Source organism: Corvus kubaryi, unplaced genomic scaffold (genome assembly GCF_017639235.1).
Source record: "Corvus kubaryi isolate FWS band 111438036 unplaced genomic scaffold, C.kubaryi_AGA036_p1.0 78, whole genome shotgun sequence".
NCBI classification, from domain to species: Eukaryota; Metazoa; Chordata; class Aves; order Passeriformes; family Corvidae; genus Corvus; species Corvus kubaryi.
Genome location: NW_024582065.1, coordinates 5,019,698 through 5,044,405, shown reverse-complemented (window position 1 = coordinate 5,044,405; position 24,708 = coordinate 5,019,698). Strand labels below are relative to the sequence as shown.

Below are 24,708 nucleotides of genomic sequence, written 5' to 3'. Positions count from 1 at the left end.
AGGCAGCAATTTCCTAATTGAAGAACCAGGCATTGAAATGGCTTTCACTAAATCAGTGTCTCTCTGCTGTAAGACCCTTACCCTTTGTGTTCAGAGTTGCTTGGGGAAGCTTCCCTCTACTCTGGGCTTCATATGCAGGTCGAGTGGTTATAAACATCAAGTAGTTTAATCAAAGCCAGCTGCTACATCTCTATTACAGAGATGATCAGAATTCCCTGTTCTTCCCCCAGGGAGTGGGAGGGGAGGGCAGGCTGCAGTGGGGATGTATAAACTGTTGATAGATTCCAGTTGCCTGGGATGGGGATTGGACCTCCCTCCCCTCCTGAGGGAGGGCAGCCTTGGGGGTCGATAGCAACTGGAGGTCTGCACCATTTCCCTTCTGCAGAGCTGCCTAATGAAAACAGTTCCCTGCCAGTCCCCATCCCTTAAACACAGAAACCAGCACTGATGAGGTCTGAGCTGCCTCTGAGAAAGGAGCCTTTGTTTTCAACTGAGTGGGAGCAGGGGGGAAAGGGAAGTGTGTGTTTTATTTGCTTCCTCCCCAAGTTCAACTCCTTGATCACTGGCTGTTGTGAGGGAGAAAGGAAGCAACGTCTGCCTGGACTCAAATATTGAGTCAGGCTAAAAGTTGGTGCATTTGATGGGCAGCTGGGAGAGCCTTGAGCATGGGGATTCCCATCCCAAACCTCAGTACTGCATGGAGCTGACTCAATGCCCGAGAGCTGCTCACAGTGCATGGTCCCCTGTCAGACAAGGGATCTTTGCATGTCTGTTCCAGGGCTCTCCTTCTCCACCAGTTCAGGAGAACTCATGTCCTCTTCAGCTCCTGAAACAATCTCATGTTTTTTTAAAGGTTGTACACAGTGGTCTTTCTTTGCTTCAGCTCTGGAAGGAAGCGGGAGGCTGTGTCTGCCCCACCCTGCACTTTTGTGGGCTCTCTTGTCCCAGTTCCCCTGTGCCCTGGCTGCTTTCCAGAGGGAAAAAGGAGGAAGCTGAATCTGCCTTTTGAGGATGGAAGTGCTGGTAGCAGAGCTGTGGGTGCTGATGGGGGAAGGAGCAGGGTGAGGTGGTGTGTGGTGGGGTGAGGGTGAAGGCTAGGCCAGCACCTCTGGGGCCAGGAGGATTGGGGATACCGCCTCTCCCTGCCCTGTCCCACAAGCCAGGACCCAGAGTCTGTGGAATGAAGACATCTGGACCCCATTAGTGAAATACCAGTCTTTCCGCAGCACTGGCTTGTTTTTTCTCTGCCTGTGAAGAAAGGAACTGAAGCTTAAAATGTCTTAAAGGGCCCAGCATTACATGTTAGCGGGGATATATGGCTGTGGATGCTCTGGAGGGGCCTGAAGGAGTGTGCTGGGGAATGGGAGGGGAAGGAAAGAGTGGGCCAGGCGGGGGTGGAAAGTTGGCTCCCCACTCTGCCTTGCTGCCAAGAGCATGTGTGTGTGCTCCTGGGCTCTCTGATTTTCTTCCTGTCTCCCTTCAATGAGTTGAACACTGGCCCCATGGAGAGTGGCCCCACAGAAAGCTTGGCCTCCCAAGACCTGGCGACCCTCCTGAGGTACCTGCATCTCCTGAACCCTGTGGGATCACGCTGTAGGCCAGCAGCGGGAAGGAGAGGTGGGGAGGAGCCTGCTCTGGCTGTTGGCAGTACAGAGTGAGGTTTCCTTGCTCAGGGAGGCCATAGTATCCCAGTGGAGCAGCAGCACAGCACCAGAGTACACTGGCTGCTCAGCAAGCACCACAGTGGCCATGATACAAGAATTTGATTCGAGAAGTCCTTCTGCCCAGATCCCTTATGAAATGCACAGTGCCCATGATTCTGCAGGGCTTTCCTGCCTGCTGGAAAAGAGGGTCTGTGAGCTTGGATAGAGCTGCTGGTGACAGGGACCTTGTAGGCAGGATGGAGTGAGCACTGTGCTCTGTGGTTCCTGTCAGTAAAGCTCACTCCCTGCTCTGCAGGGTGACTGTTCCTGCTGGAGTGCCTGTGTGCCACTTTGTGCTGGAGTGTTTGCACAGCTGGGTGGATGGCTATATCTGCTGCTTCCTTTGGGAATTTGTGTGAATGTGCAATACAGATGGAACCTTTTGTCCTTACTCAGGTAAATCATGTACTAGAAATTTGGGTCTTCTATGAATGGGTGGCTACATTAGAAGAATGACATTATTTGCTTCTGTGAGGGTGTTCACGTCTTGCATGCAATGTCACTGCATTTGAGACCTGTGTGTGTACAAGGAAGGGTGACTGCAGAGTTTTAGGTACTTTAGGTGCGTGTGGGTGCTTCATATTCCTTACAGATCATGTTGATTCCTGATGCATCAGTTGTTCTTGAGCTTCTTCTCTGTCTTCATGCCTTCTCTTTTGCTTGAAACATATTCCTGTCCTGGGGAAGATGCGACCTTATTGACAGTCACTGGATAGCTGTGTATTCTGTACCTGTCAGTGTCTCTTACCCAATTCTAGTTTAAAAATAAACACATGGATCAATAGAGATTGTCCCCCCCCACTGCACACATGCACTTCCCTCTTCTCTAGCCCCTCTTCCCACTCCCCAATCCATGTCCTTGAGGCCCAGATCAGCTGGAAAAAATCCTTTTTCTTTACTCAGATGCCCACCAGTCATCAGAAACTTGCTGTGATGAGTTGGCTGCAGTTAGGTTTTTGCATCCAGCTTGTTTTAAAGACCATAAGAGCAGGTCTGCTCTGAGGTGGTTCCTCTCCTGCTTTCATGCTGCTCTTAGGTGCTCTCTGGAACATGTTCATTTTCTTTACATTCTCTGTGGAGCCTTTTCATTCATGCACTTATCTTTTTTCACAAGTGTATGTTTTCTCATAATCTTAATCAGTTTTAATCAGTCCCCATTTGTGCTTTCACTCAGTTTCTCTTCTTTCTCTGGCAGACAAACATCAAAGCAAATACAACATCCAGAGCATCCATACCTCCAACTTTGAATCCCTTGTGGGTTTTTCTTTGTATTATGACCAGTATTCTTTACACTATGAACTCCCCTTTCTCCAGTCACCTTTCTGTGCTTGAATCTGCCTTCTCAGGTAGCAAAGCACACTGCAGTTGTGACTCTGACAGGCCTATGTGTCCATTTCTGCATTTTATGGCAAAGCTTAGCATGTGAAACACAAGCCATCCTGAACACAGCTACCTTGGGACAAGCACATGAAACTGAAAGAAATAAGAATGGAATGAAAGAGATGGAGGAGAAATGAAAGGGTTGTGAGTAGGCTGGTGAACAGGCAGGTAAAAGTGATGATCAGGCATGGCTCCAAAGGGTTAGACCCTCCCAGGGTGAGGGATGAGTGACCTCTGCATGCAGCCATCCCCAGAGCCCACCCTCTCCAAGCATGTCCCTCTGCCGTGCAGGTGTTGCCGTCCCCGTGCAGCACTGGCAGTGTGTGGTGTATCCCAGCACAGCCTAACCAATGTGCAGACTACTGTACAATCTTGTAGTCCTGAACAGGTAGTCTGAACACTGGGCAGACGGAGTGGAGCCTCTGCAATCTGCTCTCCGGCAATCAGCAGCTCATTAGTCCTCTCCCCTCCCTGCTTTTGGGACGGGGTTGTGCGGGGCAGAGATGGGGTGAACAAAAGTCCAAGTCCTGATTGGGAAAACATCCTCCTCTGGCAGCTGGGGGAGAAGAAATGTTGCTCCCTGCATGTTTCCAATTTGGAGCAAGTTTCCAAGCGCCTTCCTCTTCCAGTGCTGGTGTCAGGCTGGTACCTGGATTCCACCTGGGATATGCTGTACCTTTTTAGAAAGAGAAAAAAAAAATCGATTACTGCAGTTTGAGGAGGAAATGCTGTGAAGTCTTGGCTGTCACCCAGGTGTGCAGAACTCGTTGCTTCATTCAAGTCCTTTTCTTCCCCACAGACCTGTGTGGGAGGATCCTCAGGCCCCATGCACCTCATCTCTCGTCCTGAAGATCAGCGGGTCCAGAGCAAAGCTCAAACAGGACCAGCCTTTGCTTTCAAGCCCTCCAGAAGATCCTTTGACAGGGTTGCAGAATGCAACCTTGGCCAGTTACCCTTGCAGCTCACCTCTGGCTGCTGCAGGAGTAATCCACATCCCCTCTTTCTCTCCCCCCACTACGCCCTGGCATTGCTGAGCCTCCCTCCCTCTTCTGGTTTTTGCTCCCTCCCTTCTTGCTTCCCTTCTGTCCTTCTGCCTCACTTGACGTGGCAGTGGAAAGCTAACTAGACTCGAGGGAGGAGCTTGCTGGCTGCTGGGAAGGCCGAGTTTGGCAGGAAGTGAGCGGCTGACGGATGGGGTTGCGCGGGGGAAAGGAGGGTTCCCTACCCCGCATGGAGACTTGAGGAATGCTGTCGCTTTCTGTGACGCCTGGGTCCCATGTAGCGATTCCAGATGTTAGTCCCTGCCCACGCGCTTTGCTCCCTCTCCCTGTGCTGCAGGGATAAAAAGGACTTTATTCACATGTCTCCCTTCCAGGATTCCTTCTCCTGGTGTGGATGGTTAAGATTTGTGACCGAACATATGAACACTTGGAACTCCCATCCTGGCACTAACCATGCACTGGAGAAGTGTAACCCACCCTCTCTCAGGGGTGTGAAAGACTTTGTGTGTGTATGCATGTTGTGCTTTACCTTAGCAAAGCAAGTCAGATACTCTGGGATGGTTCATCCCTGCCCTGGCACAAGGACAGGTGCAGGGAGAAGTGCCTGGTTGTCCTTTTTGAAGGCTGGTGGGCATTGCTGTGACCTTAGAGAGGTCATGACAGTCGAGTTTTGGGCACTATAGTCTCTCTCAAGCAGCTCAGGTTTCTGCCTGTGCTTCCCCATAAACCCCCTGATGGCTTCTTGGGGTTGCACTTGGCTGGAGGTTTAAATCTGCATGTTATTTCAGTTGATGTGAATAAAAATCTTTACTTTTGTGCAGGTGAGTTAATTACCACTGCTGTGCTTACTAAGCCAACAGTAATGGTTGTGATTAATCACATGAGTCCAGGTCTAGTGTCTGCAGAGCTTTTGAACTAAATCAGCTTAAAATCTTAGGATGTGTTGTTTGAGTTAAACCAAGGCAGCTTTCTGATGTAAACAAGCCATTACAGCTGCTCCACAGCTTGGGAGAGGAATCATTCCTATAAATTATGCTCTGAGGGTAAAAGTGATACAGGTGGGCTTTGTCTGGGAAAGATGGTCTCAAGATGTATGTATGTAGAGGGATGACCAAGGCTTCCTGGAGGAATCACGTCTCAGAAATTCAGCTCTTCTACTTGCTAGGACAAGAAGCAGAAAGCAGTTGGTAACATCTTGTTGGGGGGAGTGGAGTGGTTGGTTCAGCTTGAAAAGCTCAGTTCACTTGCTTTCAAATACTCCAAACAGTTTTTCAAAAGCTTCTTCCTAACAATCGTTTAGTGTGCATGTATTCATGCAGTGTGTTTATTATAAATTATGATGTTAATGTTTCTCCATTTGAGTAGAGTTTTATGAATTTTGGAGTTCCCAAAATGCTGTGCATGCGTTTAACAGAAACAATTTTACCGAAACTCCAAGCATCTCTGGGGCAGGTTTGTTTACCCATAATACTTTACATCTTACAGGAGGGGAAAGGAGATTAAGAGGTTTAAGCAAGATTAATTTTTCCTAATTTCACACAGCCCCCAATTAAAACAATGGCAATGTCTTCTCCCATATCCACAGACCCTTGTCTTGGTGCAGAAGGTGTTTGTCATAATAGCTACAGGGAAACCTTTAATTAGTTTATTTATGCTCCAAATGCAAACTGAGACCTAATAATTCTGCCAATTACTTTCTTGTGCTGTGAGTGCCAATTTCCAACCTTAGGGAGCCCACACATGCATCTGTCAGCTTCATTTTGCATGTATCCAAGAGCAGGAAAATTTACTTTGCTGCTGAGGCAGTCCAGGTGAATGGAGGGAATGCTTGGACTCAGGCTGGCTTGCTGCCTGCTGATTTCTGTGAACTTCTTGTAGGTTATTACCTACAGGTTAGCAACAAATAATTCAGGTGATGGTGCAGATTATTGCTACATCTGTCCAAAACCCATCTCTAGGATTTAGCCGCCATAAGATATGTAGCAACAGTAAAGGACATTGGAACATCAGGCTGCAACTGCAGCATCACTTTTTTCCTCCAGTTAGTGTGCTTTCCGTCCCACTGCTGGAATGGCTCGTGGATCCTGGTCGGCTTCCTGGCCACGTCTATTTTCTTTCCCTGGTAGATGCAAAGTACAGAGCCATATGGCTGTATTCTGCACTGTGCCGGAGGCGGGGGAATAATCCTCTAGCATTTATCCTGCCTCTGCAAGGAGCTGGCAGTCATCTCTTTCTGCAGGTCTCCATGCAGGCTGAGACTCCTGTGGGGAGCAGCAGCCCTGATGAGGGGTGGTTACATCACTGTGCCTGCAATACTCCCAAGCCAAAACTGAGCACCGTGTTCTGTTTTGTACAGTCTGGGGGCCTCTGCCACTGCCCCACCTCCCCTTGGCCTCATGGCTCTACAGATCAACTCACAGCCAATGTGCACATTTTATATAGCACATACTCTGCTGCTGAGGGAGAGTTTTGCCTAATATTTTTTTTCCTAATATTTTTTTTCCTCCCCTTATTGATGAAGGGCAATATGAGCAACATAAGCCTCTTGGGATCAGACTGAGGACTTTGAATATAGGATTTCACAGACTACTTTCCCATTTTGATGTGTGCTGGCTCTTCCTTCTTTTTCCTCCTGACTCCAAGTCTGGAAAGCTAGAGAGAGAGAAGCCCTTTCCCCCTTGCCCAGGATGCTGCTCAGCCATAGCACACCCTGCCAGATTGCTAACATATGGGCAGAGCGCTCAGCCAAAGTTTTGAGAGGTTCAGCCCTTGGCAGCTCATTCCACACTTTCCTGTCTCTACATTCAGGAAATGAAGTCAGAGTGTTGATATAAAACAGGCTGGGTTGAAAACTGAGAAGCTGGAAAGGCTGAAGTGGGGGACTGGGAAGGGGGAGGTGTGGGGAGATGGGGAGCAGCAGGGGCTCACTGCAGCTTGCCTGGCTTGGGGGCTTCTTGTCTTGTGCCCATGTCCTCCACTTGATTGCTCTTGCTACCTCCACCTCGAGGACTGATACATTGTGCTGGCAGACAAATATTTTGTCTCCCCTGTGGTCTGTGGAAAGATCAGCATGTGGAGATAGTGTTGTCTGGATCATGTGGCAGCATTTATGTGAGAGCTTGGAAAGGGTGAAAGTTGAAACTCTGGCAAAGAGCATGTTGTTTCCATATCAGGGACATGGAATTCCCTTACCTTTTGACATTTTTTCCTGAAGAATGACATCAGTGCGAAACTTCTATGGAATTATGTGGGTCTAATGCAGGAGGTTTTTCTCAGACATCTGTAACATCAGTGGTTTTTGTTGGGTTTTATTGGTTTGTGGGTTTTTTTTGGTTTTTTGGGGTTTTTTTACTAGCCCAGGGACTGTGGGGTAAACTCAGGGAGTTCCAGTTAAGTGAGGCTGCAGTGGGGATGGTCTGACTCGGCCAGGGACTCAGCAGTTGGTGTTGTTCACTTCTAGGTCACTAGTTCAGACTAAGTCAGCATAATAATAAGCCAGAGTAATAGAAAGCTGCAAGTTGTTTGTGGCTCACAGAACCTGAAGTAGTCTGTGTAGCTCTGAGACCAGCATGTGGCTGACAGATATCCCATTAGAAAAATGCCTGCCCACATCTAATTAAAACTGATCAGCAGTATTAGAAAGTCCAGGGAAATTTGCTTGGAAGAATTCTCCTGTTTTCATAGCCTGGCACCTTTGAGAGAGAGTCTGGCAGCAACCCAAGTGATCTCTTCTGTTTTTTAGGTGCTGTTTTTTGGGATATTCTCGTTGCATGTGTTTTGTAATGAACTGGTACAGTTTGATCTTTGGGGTATCTCAGAACTGTGAGGTGCTGGTATCCTTAGCAAACTCAAGTCAATTTAGCTGAAGCTTAAGAGGACGTTAGGCTGGACTTGCCATTGTCTGGGTGTTTGAGCTCAGCAGCTTTGTCACTTGTACCTGCTCTTCTGCCCTGCCCTTCTTTCCTGGTCAGCTCTTCAGGATCTCTGCTCACTGACCGTCTTTGTTTTCCATCTTGTTTTCCTCAAGAGTGGTCATGTTGTTTCCAGCCAAGAAAGGTCTACAAACACACAAGATCTCACAAGGGACAGTCACACATGCTTGCTTTGCACATAGGAGTATGCTCTGGTTTTGGTTTAGTCTTGGATAGCCTTTTGCAGACCAGTGTGAGGGCTCCCTCTCTTGTTGTGCTGGGGTATAATTCCCAGCTGGAATAGGATGCTCCAAATGAAGGCCTTAAACCAAACTCAGTTCTATTAATTTGCTGTAGATCCAGATTTGAGACTAAGCAAGGCTTACCATTTCTGACTTAGTTTCTGAATGCAAATGTGAAAGTTAAGATCAAGTTTTGACATTTCTGTTTTTTATGAAGGTGAAGGGTTCACAACAACTAATAGAGTGTAGGACTAGGACAGTGATAGGATGAAGTAACAAAACCAGCAAGTCAGGTTTTCTGAAGAGGTAAATTTAAGTTGAGATACATATATATATATATATGTATGTATGTATGTATGCATGCCAGATTTTTAACATAATATTTAACATCACGGTTTATTGACGCATAACTTCTGTATCAAACCAGCTTCTCCATCACATGCCTGGCTTTTCCTGAACCCAGATTGACCCCTTTTCTAGGAAGAGTGGGACCACAATGCTGAGCATAATCGGGGAAGTTGGAAAGTGCTGTGATGGTGCCTGGTTCTGGAAGAGTTTATGGGATGGGGTTTTTGGGCCACATCACAAAAGCAGTTGGGAAGGACAAACTCTTGTTTCCAGAGGTCCCCTTCTCTCACAGACTCAAGGAAACAGAGGACCTGGGTCTGAGAATGCCTCTCTGTTGATGTGGGGCTGTGTCGCTAGTGCTCCATGCTGGCAGAGCAGAGGTGCCACTGGAGCAGGGAGCGACTTGTTCCTCATTCCCTTTTCAGGAGAAAGAAAAGAAGTACATGTTACCAGTGGATAACCTGAAACTGCGAGATGTGGAGAAGGGGTTCATGTCCAGCAAGCATATCTTTGCTCTCTTCAACACTGAACAGAGGTATGCTCCCATCTCAGCACACCAAGCTGCTGGAGCTAGGAACGGGGTTTACGTAACAGGGTAGGGATGAGTATGTTAAGATAGCTGTCCAGGAAGATGTCCTTTCAGGACAGCCACTTTTGAAGGAGATGGGAGGACTTAACTTCATTCCTTCTGGTCTTACAGATATGTATAACTTTCCTTTTTTTGCCAGTGCATGGCTTGTGGTGTTAACTTACCCTTCAGTGTTTTGGTTTCGTTACCTGGGTCTGCCTCTGACTGGGATATATATTTATAATCACAATGTTCTTGGTGAGTGACTAGGGAAAGCCAAAGGACCTGGGATGGCTGGAGAAGTCCAGCAGCAAGCAGAATTGAAAAAGGAATCCTTTTCAGGCCTTGTTGAAACATGATTTGAGAGCCATCAAACTTGATTAAAAAAAAAATTCCTCTTGCAGGGTCATCATGAAGTTCCTAGCAAGGGACCAAATGTCTCTGTGTCTCTGTCTTAAAATGACAGGAGGATTCCCTGGTCACTGATATCTTTGTCAAAGATGGGCAGATCTCTGAGCTGCGAGAGAGAATAATAAAATATGTGTCTTCCTGTCAGGAATGTTTACAAGGACTACCGGCAGCTGGAGCTGGCCTGTGAGACCCAGGAAGAGGTGGATAGCTGGAAGGCTTCCTTCCTTCGTGCAGGAGTCTACCCAGAGCGTGTTGGGGTAAGTGACAGCCATGATAATGGGATAAGGAGGAGCACAGCATGTGTATTGAGAAGAATAGCTGCATCTTCTTGTGTTAAAAATAAGTCTGTGAGGGTTTTGCATCTTTCCAGAGCTGAGAATCTTTCATAACAGAAAAGATTCTTGGTATATCCTGGTGCTTCCATTAGGGAAGCTTGAGATAAAGTAACTGGCAGCTTCAAAGGGAAGATAAAGTAGGAAAAGACTGCCTTGATAAATCCCACTAGCTGTCTTGTTTTGTGGACTTTAAATTCACAATATAAGGGTGACATTTAATTACCTTGACTACTAACTGGTATGGTATCCACTGAGCAAAAGGCACCAGTCCTTTTTGGTAACACTATACAGTCTTATTAGAAACTTCCTAACTTAGCAGTTGTTCTCCCTTTCCTTCCTCCAGCCAATTAGGGAGGGATGTTCTTTGAATTATTCTTTTGTTTGGTAGATACCCTAATATGCTCCTTTAGCAAGAATTCCTATCTCTTCTCTTCCCCTTGTCCCACAGCACTTATTGTCAGCATTATTTTCTGCTTTAAAAGTATCTTCTAGGCAATTGTGGTATGTGTTTCTGTTCAAAGCCTTTCTGGTTCCTCTGTGAGAGGAAGCTGCTATAAATAGTTTTCCCGTTAGAAAAGTGATAATTGCTTTTCTGTTTGTATTTGTTGCTTCTAATAGATTTCTTGCAGTCATCTGTCCTGTTACACTTGAATATTGCTGGGTTTGCCTTAAAGCATTTCCTAACAAACTGATAAGATGCTTAAAGAAGAGGGTTAGAGACTGGGCTTTAACAGTGACATGACTTCAGATTAGCTTTGAACCAGACTGGGCCTCTTAACCACAGTGGCTGTGGGCCACCTATTGCTGTGCAAGTGGAGGGGTTTAACATGGGAACCCTGGTTCCTGTCTTAAAACCCATGTAAGGAATGACAAGTGGTCCTTGCAGGTAAGTAGGTTGTCCTTTGTTGCTAACAAAATGGTTGCCTTTGCAGAGCATCCCACTTTTCAATTTAGCCAAACAGTTCGCTTGTTCCTCTTCTAGGGTAATAGAGGTACTGATGTGTTTTTAGTGGGATTGGTCTTTTGCCTGTCAGTGCTACTACGGGACCTTCTCCAAATTCTAAGACCAACTAAAAGTCATCTTTTATTTTTTGTCCCTTTTTATTTTAATTTTTTCTACGTATGCTCAAACTGGCCTGCCAGGACAAGGACAAAGTAAGTCTGACCCCCTCTGCCTGTGTTGCCTCCTGGGGCTCTCACCAGATAGCTCCCTCATATTTTTTCTCCTTTTGTCACAATTTCCTGAGAGGCATTTGCTTCTTCTCCCTCTTTGTACCCTCTGTTGGATTCCTGCTGTCTGTTTCTGTTCTTGGTTTGAGTTTTCCTTTTTTCTTTTTATTCCTCCCTTTTTGTATGACTTCTGAATCTTGGTGCAAGCTTGTTTTTGGGGTTTTTTTTACCCTCACTTTTTTTAAGTTGTCCTGCTTGACGTCCACTTCCTTCACTTTGTTTCACACTGAGACCTTGCATTCCTTCATTATGTAAGATCTTCTCAGCAAAAGCTCAAATGAACAAAAGAATTTGCCCTTTCTCATATATTTTGTTCCCCAAAACAAAAGAGATGCCATTTCCTACATGGCAAATTGTTCAGACTAGGGCTGTTTAAAACGAAGACGGTTCATTATACAATCCAGAGGGATTTTTTTTAAGTAAGCATGGAGGAAGGCAGCAGTTCTTTCATGCTTCAATGCTTTGAAATTGATCCCAAATGGAGGAGCCTTGGAGATTGCTTGCTGTCAAACAGCACAGTCCAGGTTTTACCTTACAGAATAAACAACTACTTCTGTCTACTTCAGGCAGACAGGAAGAGATTCATCTGCTTGGTGTGAAAGAAAAGATAATTATGACTTACGATGCAGGATTTGCAGTTGAAGTGATAGAAAAGTTTTCTAGTTTATTCCATCTACTTGTGGTCAGCCTGAGAGGAGCAGTTATGTCACTTCTCTGTATCTGTTTTCTCATTCGTATAATGAGGACAAAGATGCAACATGGCAGAGAGCCTGTGAGACTTAATTTATGGTGAATGACTCTTGGTTTTAACTGACTCTGGTCATGGAAAACCCAGATCAAATGAAGAACCATTCAGGAAGCTGTAGACATTAAAAAGTAATAATAGAGCTTTGAGTATGCACCAGAGCCATAACCTGTGAACATGGGTCAGGAGTCCCTGTTGTCTTTCACCTTTGTTTAATAACTTCCTACTGAGAGAGCAGGTTTTTTTGCTAAAATTTCTCAGATCTGAGCTGGAGAAGTCTGTACAAACTGAGCTGTGCATTGACAATCACAGCTCAAAATGTAAGTTTAAGTAAGTTTTACTTATTGCATGCGCTTCCTGCCTGTTCCCTTCTATTCTTCTCTTAGCTCTCATGAAAAGCCAATTTTGTGTTACATTTGAAGAACCATTCTGTTTCTCCTTTTTTCTGCAGGCCAGTGAAGCAGAGGAGAATGGAGGAGATAGTTTCATGCACTCCATGGATCCTCAGCTGGAGAGACAAGTGGAAACGATCAGGAACCTGGTGGATTCCTACATGGCAATTGTCAACAAAACCATCAGAGACCTCATGCCGAAGACAATCATGCACCTCATGATAAACAATGTACTTATCTCACCGTGGTCAATGGAGGTGGGAGTGGCAGAAAGGGGAAAAACAGAGAGGGAGGAATAGAATGAAGAAAAGCTGAAGGCAGCTTGGAAGGAAGAGGTGGGGACAGAATAGAGTGTTCTGGGGAAAGATGCTGAAAACTGATTCCCTCTCTCTGCTCATTTACAGACCAAGGACTTCATCCATTCAGAGCTGCTGGCAAACCTGTACTCCTGTGGCGACCAAAATACACTGATGGAGGAGTCGGCAGAGCAGGCCCAGCGACGCGACGAAATGCTGCGCATGTACCACGCCCTGAAAGAGGCCCTCAACATCATCGGGGACATCAACACCAGCACCATCAGCACCCCCATGCCCCCACCGGTGGACGACTCTTGGCTGCAGGTGCAGAGCGTACCGTCCGGACGCAGGTACCAGAGGCTCAGGGGGGGAGCCCCGCAGAGCTGCCTGATGCCTCTTCAGTGCCTTGCCGGGGCCTCCCACTGAGACAGGGAGCCCTCCTCTTCTCCTCTTCTTCCTGTGGATGAAGAGTCCTGGGTATTTCTGCTGGCAGGCTCCTAGGACATCTTTACAGAGATGTTGAGATGTTCTAAACCCTTGGGTTGGATGGGGCTGACGTAGCTTTGAAGGCAACCTGGGGCCTGCTGTGGTCCTTGAAAGCCAAAGGGTGGTGTGTAAAGTGATGTGAAGCTAAAGAGAGAACACTGAAGGCAGCCTTGGTGGCAGAGGGATCCCAGAGCTGTTGCTGCAGTTGAATGCCTTTGTTTGTTTGGCAGGTCCCCCACGTCCAGCCCCACGCCGCAGAGGAGAGCTCCTGCAGTGCCCCCCGCCAGACCTGGGTCTCGCGGACCGGCTCCTGGGCCACCTCCTGCTGGTGGATCCACGCTGGGTGGTGCCCCCCCTGTGCCCTCCAGGCCAGGTGCCTCTCCTGATCCCTTTGGGCCCCCACCTCAGGTTCCTTCTCGGCCTAATCGTGCTCCTCCTGGTGTTCCCAGGTAAGTCCTGAAACACTGCTCCACGCAGGTGGGGTATATTCTGGTTTTGGGTTGGAGCCTTGGCAGCACTTGGCCTGCCTGGGCCATAGGAGGAGAATGGAGTGCATGGTGTGGGTACAGCCTTTGGATATTTGAATTGTATCCAGAGGCAGGAGCATCGTTGTCCTCTGAGAATTTGTTGTATGGATGAGGCAATGCTAAGACAGCTCTCAGGAGCAGAGGGGCAGCTGTTTTTCTCTACAAACCTCTGTAAAGAATGTGGAAGAGTACCTTGTACCCAAGGTTTACAGCAACTGTACCAATGCCTGTAGTCACCAGATAAATCACAGGACTGGGGTAAGATTCCCCTCTGTGTAGAGCTCCCCAAAGTCTGAAGTTGCCCCTTTTCTCGTGGCCCAGAGTTCTTCAAGGTGAGTTGGAAGACCTTCAAAGCTGCTAAGTTGATTTTGGCTAGGAGAGGATCACAGAATCACTGATAGGGAAATGAATTCTTAGGCAATTTTGTTGCTTGCGTAATCAACTTGAAGGTTTTCCAGTCTAGAGGGTTCAAATCACACAGCTTTGCTTTCCCATTAGGAAACTCATTTCCTTTCCTGTTCGGTCACTTCAGACACACTTCAACATAGTAATAAGGGATTATCCTCTGTGCCGCTGAATACATGTTTCTGAACAGGACTTAGGAAGCAGTCTGGAACCAGGAATGCTTTTGTGTTGGGTACTTAGTTTCCCTTGAGGAAGAGGAGGTAATTGCAGTGTAAAGAACAAAGATAACCAGAAACTCCCCAGTGACATGCCAGAGGGAACACTTTCCTTGTGGAAAACACCTCTCCAGTGGGTGCTGGTGGCACAGGTCTGAAACTTTGCATTTTCTGTGGAAACACACAGCCTGTCAGTGGTTGGGGATGGTGTATGGCAGAGTGAGTTCAGTCTTCCTCCTGCGATAGTGCCCAGCTCATACTTGGTGCTGCCTGTTTGGAGGGAAGTGGTCTCTGCCAGGCTGCAGCCAGCCCAGAGGTAGAGTCCAGACAGCTTTATTAGACCAGTTTCTGGTGTATATGCAAATGGTTTTACTTTCTTGGTGCCTTTACCCCAGTCCTTCCTAAGCACCTTGATGCAGCTCCCACAGTAACTTGTCCTCACATACCTCAGTGTTGCCCCAGAGACTGTGGAGGCACCTACAGATGTCAGCATGCTTCTATTGTGTATTTTGGCTCCTGCTTCTTGTAGCCCTGCCTTTCCATATACTGTTACTTTGTGGTTTTGTTTTCAGTATTCTTACGCTTCTTTCTGTCTCCATCTTCCTCCATTCACTCAGTTTCATTTCTTCACTCATGAAAAATATTCTATATACCTGGCCATCGTGATAGGATTCCCCAAATGGGCTGAAATGAATTGGCCTTTTTTGAAGAAATCTGTCATGGCCTATCTTAATGGCTGTTCTGCCTTTTGCGTGAGTAGAAGGGTTTAGGGGAAGGTAGGGAAAACAGCACTGGAGCAGAGGAGGAAAGAGTTTCATGCTTGAGTGAGCAAACCCTTGGTTTAGGAGAGATGGTAGGTTGGATTGCATGCTACTGACTGCCCTGATCTGGAGTTGAGAATGTAATTCCAGAAGATGTGAAGTGTGATGCTCATTCTCTGATCCCCCTCTCTGATTCTTCCAGTTGTTCATAGACTCCTCCGGATCCTGATACCAGCTTGTCATTTGAGTTCACTGATGAATGGAGAATTTCCAATGACAAGGGACTCTTTCTCTTCCTCTCCTGTATATAGAATAAGAATGTTCCCTGCTAGCACTTGGACTCGGGTCCTTCTGCCATGGGTGAACGAATGCCATCTCCATTGTTGCTTTTTTAATACCCATCTTTCCCTTGCTAACTGGGCTGTGTAGTGTGTGTGTGTGCATGTGTGTGAGAGAGAAGAACAAAGCTTTCGTGTACAGCACAAGTGGGCTTTGATGGAGGAGTTGGTGGTGTGGAGTGAACTCAAGTGTGTGGTGATGGCTGGGTGTACTTCGTGTGCTCATTGCCTGTGTAGAAGTTTGGCAGTTTTGTGCCTCTGGTTTGAGCATCTGATTTTATGAATGATGAACTCACACAAGTGTCACGCTACTCCTTTTTCATAAACATAAACATATAAATACATTTTCACATATAATCACCACATGGTACCTTTTTTTGCACAGAAAGGTTTTCCTGCATATAGTTAAGGACACTAAAAACAAGACTTGCCATCCTGCTTCTGTACTTAGCATTTATTTAGTTTACTGTGGAAGTCCATATTGACAAATACATCATTTTGGGAGCTGAAAGTTACAAACCATCCAAGATCCTATCTCTGTGCAATGGACTGCATTTAGGATTTGACCTGGGAAAGAAGTCTATTAGGGTATTCCTCCACGTATTTAGTCTCTTTAGTTTAAAATAATTTGATAGAAATTGTAGGTAGAAGAACTTGAAGGAGAATTAAGGAAGTTTCAGTGAGAATGACTCAACCATTGGAAAAATGTGTTGAAGGCATTAATGGGTTCTCCATTCTTTGAAACGTTTAAGGAAAAGAATGTGAGGGATCAGCATCACAAGGGCATGGGTCCGGGGTTACCTTCTGGCAGGGATGGTTCTCACTGGCTGCTGTGCTGGTCAGTACAATGGGGACACATCAGTAGAACTCCCAAAGGGTTCTTGGACACACAGTTTTAAGGGACAAATTATCTCCTTAGTGATTTAGTGGCAGATGTCTGTGCCCATGGCTGGGGGTTGGAACTAGATAACTTTTAAGGTCCCTTCTAACCCAAACCATTCTATGATAAGGTCACACAGCTGTATGACCTGAATTATTCAGGAGATTGGAGTAGCTGATTTCATGATTTATGACCTTCAGAAAGAAGCCTCCACCCGCTTCATGCCTTTTTGGGTAGTGCTCAGGACTGCATGTTACCTCCCTCTTTCCTGAGCTCTTTCTTAACACTTAATATGGTCAAAAGATAGGAATCCTCAGTGACAGACAAGCCCAGCAACCTGTGCCCAGCTGGTGGGTACTGAAATCTGGGTATGACACTGGTGTGAACAACAGCCTGAATGTGTGAGGGACTTGGGTGAGTGAGCAACAGCGAGTAGGTGTGTGGACAGATGGATGGGTTTTGATGCACCGCTGTGCACAACAGGGTCTGGATGTGTGCAAAGATGAGGCTATGAGTGGTGTCCGTGTGTTTGCAGTCCCCCTACTCATGCTGTGTTTGGAGGGGGATGTGTGACTCTGTGCAAGCGCTTGTGTCTCTGTTCCACCTTCCTGACAGTCTGTGTGGCCTCTGCCTTGAACTGTCTGAACTGCCATGTTGATTTCGTGTTGTCTTTCAGAATCACTATCAGTGACCCCTGAGGACTGGCAGCCACGGTAGGTTTTGCACTCTCGCTGCGATGCATGAGTCACTGTGTCCCCATTCTCCAGCACTGCTCTGCAGCTCTCCTCTGCTGCCCAGTTTTTGTGTTAGTAACAGAGTCCCTTGTCTGATGAACCACCTCTGCCAGGATCTCATAAAGGGAGGAGTCTTGAACAGAAAAACTGGCTGATCAGAGACAGAGCAGCTGCTTGAGCTGCGGGAGCTGGGAAAGCCTCAGTACCTGATTTAAGGTCTGGAGGACCCTTTCTCTGCTTCTAAATAGAGAAGGTGGGATGGGGGAATGAGCTCTGGCAACAAGGTCTAAACTCTATGTGTCTTTCATTTGGCTTATATCCACACTAACTGTAAGATCAGCTGAATAAACTCTGGTTTGATTTGGTCTGTCAGCCCTGTTAGGATCAAGATAGAGACTTGGGGAGCAGATAGTTCAGACTCCTCTTCTTCTAATGTCTGGCTGGAGAAGTGCTCCCATCCTCACTGTGTCCCTAGTGCTCATGGAAGTCAAGAGGAGTTTGGGTCATTAATATCAGGACTTCCATGTCTGAGTGCAGGATAACTCTGACATTGAATGTTCCCTTTTATCCTTGTGTCCCATCATCACAGTTAGATGTGAACTCCCTCTATTCTCCCCTTGACCCTTTACCTTCTAGGTTACTCTCCTGCTTCCATTCAAACTGCCTTCTCTCCTCTGCCTCCTGCCCCTGCAAGAGGAAGGATGTGGTTATCTGTGTCCCTCAAACACACTGCCCTGAGCTCCTGCACATTTCCCTGTCCTCTCTCTCCCTGCATTTTGCAGCATTGTAGTGGTTCAGTGATGTAGCAGGGTGTGGGTTTGTGCTGTGTACTGCTCATCCTGTTAATGTTGAGTGGGGGTGTAAAGAGGGACATTAGCAAATTCCCCTGAATCCTTTTCTTGGGAACCTCCAGCCCTTATTGACAAAGAGGTACAGAGGGCAAAACAGGGCAGGTGTGGATTTTTTGGGCCCCTTCTCCCTTTCTCTGTGGATGTTGTTTCATGACAGAGGAGTGGAGCAGCAGCAGTTCCTGCAGATTCCCTTGCTGCTGGTTGTGGCAGAGAGACCTGGGGGCGAGGAGCATGTGCTGAAATCCTACTTTAATAGGAATAGCAGAAGTTCAAGCCACTATTCCGGGGCAGGGGGGTCGCAGCCAGCCCCCATCTTGCAGTAGATGGTGTCTGTTACTGCTGCACAGAACTGCAGTTAGGTGCCACATTGCAGTGATTGCTCATGATTGACATCTTTGAGGACGTCATCGTCAACCCTCCTCACTGATGACACATTGCAGAGGTGTTGGAGCAATCAGCAGTTTCCTCCGATATTCTGCCTCCTGCAGACATCCCTGACAGCCCTGGAAACATGCATCCTGGTGAACAACCTCGGGAAGGAGCCTTGCTGTTGTCTGTATCCCATTCTGGGACTCGCTGTTATGGGGCATTTTTAATCTGGCATAAAGAGCACCAAGGAAATAAAAATTTTAAAAAACCAAACAAAACCAACAACAACAAAAAAAAAAGCCCAACCAAACAAAAAAATCCAAAACCCCAAATGATCCAAAAAATTACACCCAAAACCTTTTGCAGTCCAAGGGAATAAAGGTAATGTTTTCCCACCTCTGTTAGGGAGTTCCACTGATAAGGATCTATTAGCCCAGTGGTTCTTAGATAGGATTAGCTCAGTGTTCTCTCTGGGTATGGCCTGAAAGACTGACTTTAAAGGATGTGACAGTCACTGTAACTCATTTCCCTGGGCTTCTGCCAGGACTCAGGTCTTCCATCTCATGTACTGGAGACAGCCACAGGCTTCCCTGTGAGCAAAACTTTGTTCCTTGTCCTGACAGAGAAAAGTGTCTTTTCAGTGATATAAAAAGGCTTGACTAGCAATGTAGTCAGACTGAAGCAGCATTTGGGGGGTAAATGCTGCCTGAGAGATTTCTCTGTCCCTTTTAGTGCTAGGAAACAGTTTGCAGCCTTTTCTAGTCTTACCAGGCAGATTCTGTAAGCATCTCCAGCAAACCTCAACAGAAAGAGCTTGTAAATTTAAAAAGTGACAGTCCCACACCCTAAAATGCTTTGAATGCTGAGAGAAATAAGTCTGCAAAAATCAGTCATAGGACATTACAAAGAAGTAGCCCATCTACCTGTGAATTACTTGTGCTCCTTTCAGCCCTATTTATCCTGCTAGGGTCAAGTGGCCACTCTTGCCAGAACACTTTACTTACTCTGGTGGTTTCAAGCATCCTTTTCATGTAAGCCCTCAGAGGCTTTTAGCACAACCTTTGCAAACTCCTGAAATGCAAACAGTCCTTCAACCTTCTCAAAAAATGCCTTCTAACACGTGATGGTGCAACAGCATCTCACTAAAGGCTGAGCTGAAGTTCTGTAGGGTTTTAATTCTGGTCCTGTTGCTGTTCCAATGATGGTAGAAGCCACCAAAGGGTTGGTGTGGCTGCATTTACACTGTGGGCACCCTTAGAGATAATGCACAGATCCACGTGCCATGAAGCTCAGGGTCACAGATTCCCCAGTTGTAACATCCTGTTGCAATTTTTACTTCTGAGCAACAGTATTATTTGAGCATCCTTCCAAGGTAATTGTAATTTCTGGGCTAGCTCAATCCCATAGTTATTTTCTGTACAAGAGCAGTACAGTAACTTGACTGCCATGCTGACAGTGGGGGCTTGCATTGGTGTTTTCAGTCAAGGAGATAACATTTCGAAGTGCTTTTACTCTCTGAAGCTTTTTTATGTATCATTTCCCAAGGCAAGGAACAAGTGGTTGTAATTGTTTTGAGATCTGGGGCTTAATAGATCTGGAGCAGTAAGTTCTGCTGGGGTTTAATAAACAGGACTGGAGAGTTGCTCTGGTTTATTTGCTAAATGAGGGAACTTGCCCTGATTTATAGGAGTGTAACTTCTCTTGTGCCAGTATGATTACAGACCACTGGTACAAATATCCTCCTCTGCCCGTCTTCTCTCCCTCCCCTCAGCCAGTGTGTCAGGAGAGGGCCTTCATTTCTAGCAGTGAGTTGATTCTCTGTAATCTAAATCTTGTCAGTTTGGGATTATTGAGGTATTAATTCTGTGACACCTGGTCCCATATGATCAGTGCAAGGGTTTCCCCTCCATTTGGTCTACATGCTGTTGGCTTTGCACTTTGCATTTCAGGCAGTTTGGACCTTAAAACTACTCTGACTTGGTACATAATAAATAACAATTTAGTTATCTTAAGGAAACATCAGCAAGATGCAGTTGAGGTCACAGACACTGCAGGGAGCATGCTTTAAAGGAAAAACACAGATTGGACTCAGTCTTACAGAACATATTTCTGTTTATAGCCTTCTTACAGCCTGTAGTCTGGGACTGAAGTGATATTTCAAGTAAAGAGCTGAGAGACATGTCAGGGGTGTTGTCTTGTATTTTTTGTTGTGGTTTTTTTTTCCCCCAGTCCGTTACAGGAAGGAGATTCTAGAACACTTAATCCATGCAGAGGGCAAACACATTGCTGCCCATTTACATAGCTAAAGTATCAGCAAAAGAGTTGGAACAGAATGGAGTAGGAGTAGCCAAAGTTCCTTTTATTGACGTAGAAGCTGCATTTGCTGTGCACCAGAACTGGAAAACTGAAAGCCCTAAGCTTGCCCCTGACATCCAAGATCAGTCTCATGTCAGAATAGGGAATCTCAGGCTTGCAGTAGCCTCGAGGCCAGGGGAAGAAGGTGCTCCTCCAAATCAGCCAAGAGCCTCTGGCAGCAGCGCGTCTCAGAGGACCCCATCCATGCTGTGTGACTGTCATGTGCTTGATACAGGAGCTCACTGTTGTCCGTGCTTCTCCACTCATCCCAGAGCCAGGGCACTTACTGGCAGTAAATCTCTGCACTTCCAAATTTCAGAGGGAAGTAAAACTGGCAGTCCAGGGTGATCTGTGCTGTGCAGAAAGGCCAGTGTGAGGCTGAATAGAAGCCCGTGAGCCTTGTTTGTGGAGCTGCACTCTGGGGGGTTTGTGCCTCAGGTTGGATTCTTTTGCTGGCTCAGGCGAGGTGGAGAAGCATGTGTGGTTGTGACTGCAATTGCTGTGCTAACCACAGTGTGTGTTCTCTTGTTTTTGTTTCCTGCTTTTTCACAGCAGAAGGGGCCCTGCCTCACCTACTCGACCTACCATAATCCGACCGGCTGAACCGTCCCTCTTAGATTTATAACTTGAGGCTGTAGACAGCTGGCAACGAGTGCCGTGCTGGCAGCTTCCCCATTCCACCCTCCCTTCCACTGCCACAGTCACTCCTCTCATCCATCCCACATCCCTGCCTCCCACCACCCCTCCCCAGTGTGTCGTAAAACTCTAGCCTAGTGATCGAGCTCTTTGTCTTCGCTCGTGCGTCCTGTATTGCTTTGTGAGCATAGAGTAGCCTTCATTCAGTGGCATGGATCCCTGAAGTACACAGGCTCCTTGGAGAGACCAGCCACAGGGACATCCTTAGGTCCAAGTGGTGGTTGTCCGTCCGGTGATTCCATCTGCCTGGTCTAGCCTGGATAAGTGTCCTGCCTGCACCAGTTAGCTGAAGCACCCAGGACTGAGCTGTAGCTGTTTTCTTTCCTTGTAGTTCAAGACAAAAGCGTGGCTTAGCAAAAATCTACTGTCAAAACACCCATTAGGAAGAGATTAAATGTCCTGTGTATTAGGTTGACTTCTAAGGTGCAAAAATTTCATGTTGGGAACAGTGCAATCAACTTCATATCAAAGTGAGGCAGGAGGATCAGTAAAGGGGGGAATCAATGGATCAGCCCAGTCCTGCCAGAGTGAAGTCTGAGGTAGTGCACGCATATCAGCGTGCGGGGAGCTCATGGGACCTGCTCACACTCGGCTCCCAGAGCCGGGCCATTCCTGCTGGGGACACACTGGCTCCTGCCAGCAGTTGTCTTGCATCACAATTTTTGGCTGACTTTCCTGAACCCAGCAGGGCGAGGGGAATAGACACGCTGCTCCCCCCTTGCAAATGGACAGCCACATGTTTCAGGGAGTTTGCTGTGTGGTGTTTTGTTGAAAATATTTCTGCTTTGAACTAAGCACATCTTTCAGTGTTTTTGGGGTACTGTGGTGACTTCTTCCGTAGCCTTTTCTTGCATGTGGATGGTACGTGTTTGGGGAAACTTGTAACCGTTGTTGATCACAACTCATCTTAAGGTTTGGTTTTTACTTTTCATGCTACATGTATTAAAAAAAAAAAAAAAAAAAAAAAAAAGACTTGAGAATTAAAAAATATATCAGCCCTGTACATCTCAGATGTCATGTCTCTACCAGAGCTAAATGAGCCACCTGTGTTGCAGGCTGTCCTCCAGGCCTGATTCATGTTGCAGTTCTCTCATTTCAGTGCTATTACTCTTAATTTCTGTTGTGGATCCTCTATTGTTCTGATGCCAGTTCCTTTCTGCATTTTAACTATTGTTTTACTACTTCTCCCCCCTTTCCTTCCCTTTCCCTTTTCCTTTTTCTTTGTTTTTCTTGTCTTTAACCTCCAGCCGGCCGGGTAAGGCCAGTCCCGCCCGCCCGGAGAGTCCAAAACCACCATTTGACATGTAGGCCTGCTCCCTCTGAGACTCTTTGCCTGCCTCTTAGCTGTTCTGTCCTGGAATGGTCTGACTCAAACCTCACACATGGCTTGTTTTGTTTGTAATTTGTGACACACACATATCAGATGTGATTGTAGTGAAACCGTTTTTGGGGGTTTTTTTTGTTGGTTTTTTTTTTTCCCAGCTGCTTAAAGGAGTTAAACAAGTATATTGTAGTAATGAGAAACATATCTTTACTGTTATAAATATCTATAAATATATATATAAGATGAAAAATCTATATATGTCCAGGTGTTAAAAGCCATTTGTGCTTCCATGTGAATTTTAGGAAATACTTAAGTAGGAAAAGAATATCTATATACATATATATATACACACACATCCAAAAAGTTAACCAAATCCCAATGTTGAGTTTTTGAGCTAATTGTTAAATTCTCTGCTGTGTGCAGTTGGGTTATTGTATTACCCCAGACTTGTGGGTGAACTGTCTCAGTGCTGGTAGTAGCTGTGATGCAGTTTGTGATCTACCTGTCACTTGTTTATTGGATGAAATAAACTCTCATTTCTGTATAATGAAGGTCTCCATGACTAGAATAAAACCATCTCTCTTTCTCTTGCTTTTTCTCTGGGTGGTTTTCAAGCTGTGTTTTATTATAACCTGATATTTTCATCCCACAGAGTTAACAAGCTGTACATGCAATCAGGGGCTGATAGGGAAGGTGAAGCAGATCTGCATCAGCACTGAGTGTCCAGGAGCTGCAGTAGAGTGAAACAGCTTGTCAGGTGCAGAAAGGTAAATCCCTGTGCAGAAGAAATTGTGTAGAGGTGCTTCAGATGTGGAGCATACAGAAGGGGGGAGTTTGCACATGAATTGCTTCTTAAAAGGGATTTTTGCCTATGCTGCTTGTGGAGCACAGCAAGTGGATGTTGAGTAAAGGTGAGGTCAGGGAATCACTCCTGAAAGGGGTCAGGGCAAAAAATTAATCTGAAGCTGGGGTCTGGATGTGAAATGCTAGCCAAGAGCCACCTCTCAGGTTTGTCAGCAGTCTGTACAGAAAACATTCATGATAGCTCAGTGAAAAGGGTATATAGCACTGTCAGGGCATGTGCTTTCAATAAAAAATTCATTCTTCTCTTTTTCTGGCCAAAGCTCAAGGTGATCTGTGCAGAAGAAATACCTCTAGTCAGTGCTCCTCTGAATAAGTTTATTCAGAAAGCAAATTCGTAAGAGGGTTAAGTCACCTCTGTAACAGACCAGAGACCTTCTTCACTGGTCTCATCTCCTTCACAGTTCTAGAGTAAACACCCAATAAATATTTATTCCATTTACAATAATGCTCTGTATTAAATCATGGCCCTTTCCCTATTAGTTATGTTACAGATTCATGAATAGCCTGAGCAGGCAATAAACACTGAACAGGCTTAGTCTCTCTTCAAGGAATATACACCATTTTACACAGATACAGTATGTATGTACCTCATGCTCTGGGGAGCTGGGAAGCCCAACCACTTGTGCTGAGGGGAGACTGACACTACTCATGCTATTTAAATGAAACAAGTTCAAAAACCAGCTTCCCCTGGGGGCTCACAGGAAAGCATTGATTGGGCTGTGTGTCCCTTTTTTTCAATTGTATTTGGAAATATCAAGGTAGGAACCATTTAAAAAAACCAACCCACACATGATCTGCCTTTGCCAGTAAAAGAAAAGCTCTGTGCTATGCTGGTGTAAAGCTTCACCAACTTGGACATGAAGAAATGAACCATCTCTCCTGTTGCACAGACACAAATCTGTGTCCCTGTGCTTGCATCTCATATCTCATCAGGTTAACAGGGAGGCAAGCTGATGCTGCTTCAGGCACCAGCCCAAATTCCTGTGTTTGATCACACAGCTCCGATGATCAGGTCCCTTTAACCTCCCCTGTGGTTTCCCTCCAAACTCCACTGTTGACACCACCCATCCTAAGAACAGGCAGTTCATGCCTGAAGGCAGATTCATTTGCAGGGTATCCACATGTATTTCACCACTTCCCCAGCCAGGAGATTTGTTTTGCTGCTGTTTCAGGGAGTGCTCTCCTCCCTCCATGTTCTGTTTGCTCCTTAGAATCAGGGCTATGGCTTCAAGGCAGGGCCAGGTACTACCACACTTGCTGCTGTATGTCCCAGGACCTTAAACATGGGCTGTAGGATCTTGGTTTCCACTCATCTCCTGCACTCCTTACTAAAATGGGAGA

The 24,708-nt window shown here is 46.2% G+C and overlaps 1 protein-coding gene and 1 long non-coding RNA gene across 2 annotated transcripts in view; one reads left to right on the top strand and one right to left on the bottom strand.

Moving 5' to 3' along the window:
• DNM1 (dynamin 1) overlaps window positions 1-23,101 on the top strand; it is a 66,340-nt gene extending 43,239 nt beyond the window's left edge. The window contains 7 exon segments of the mRNA XM_042052634.1: window positions 9,011-9,120; window positions 9,710-9,821; window positions 11,043-11,054; window positions 12,326-12,496; window positions 12,671-12,912; window positions 13,279-13,497; window positions 22,427-23,101. Coding sequence (XP_041908568.1) covers window positions 9,011-9,120; window positions 9,710-9,821; window positions 11,043-11,054; window positions 12,326-12,496; window positions 12,671-12,912; window positions 13,279-13,497; window positions 22,427-22,487 — 927 coding nt within the window. The 3' untranslated portion in view covers window positions 22,488-23,101.
• Window positions 3,093-4,048, bottom strand: LOC121676311. Its single transcript, XR_006020421.1, has 2 exons — window positions 3,885-4,048; window positions 3,093-3,759 (listed from the first exon to the last, which is right to left on the bottom strand). It is a non-coding gene; the product is annotated as an uncharacterized LOC121676311 (long non-coding RNA).
• Window positions 23,102-24,708: the final 1,607 nt, after the last annotated feature.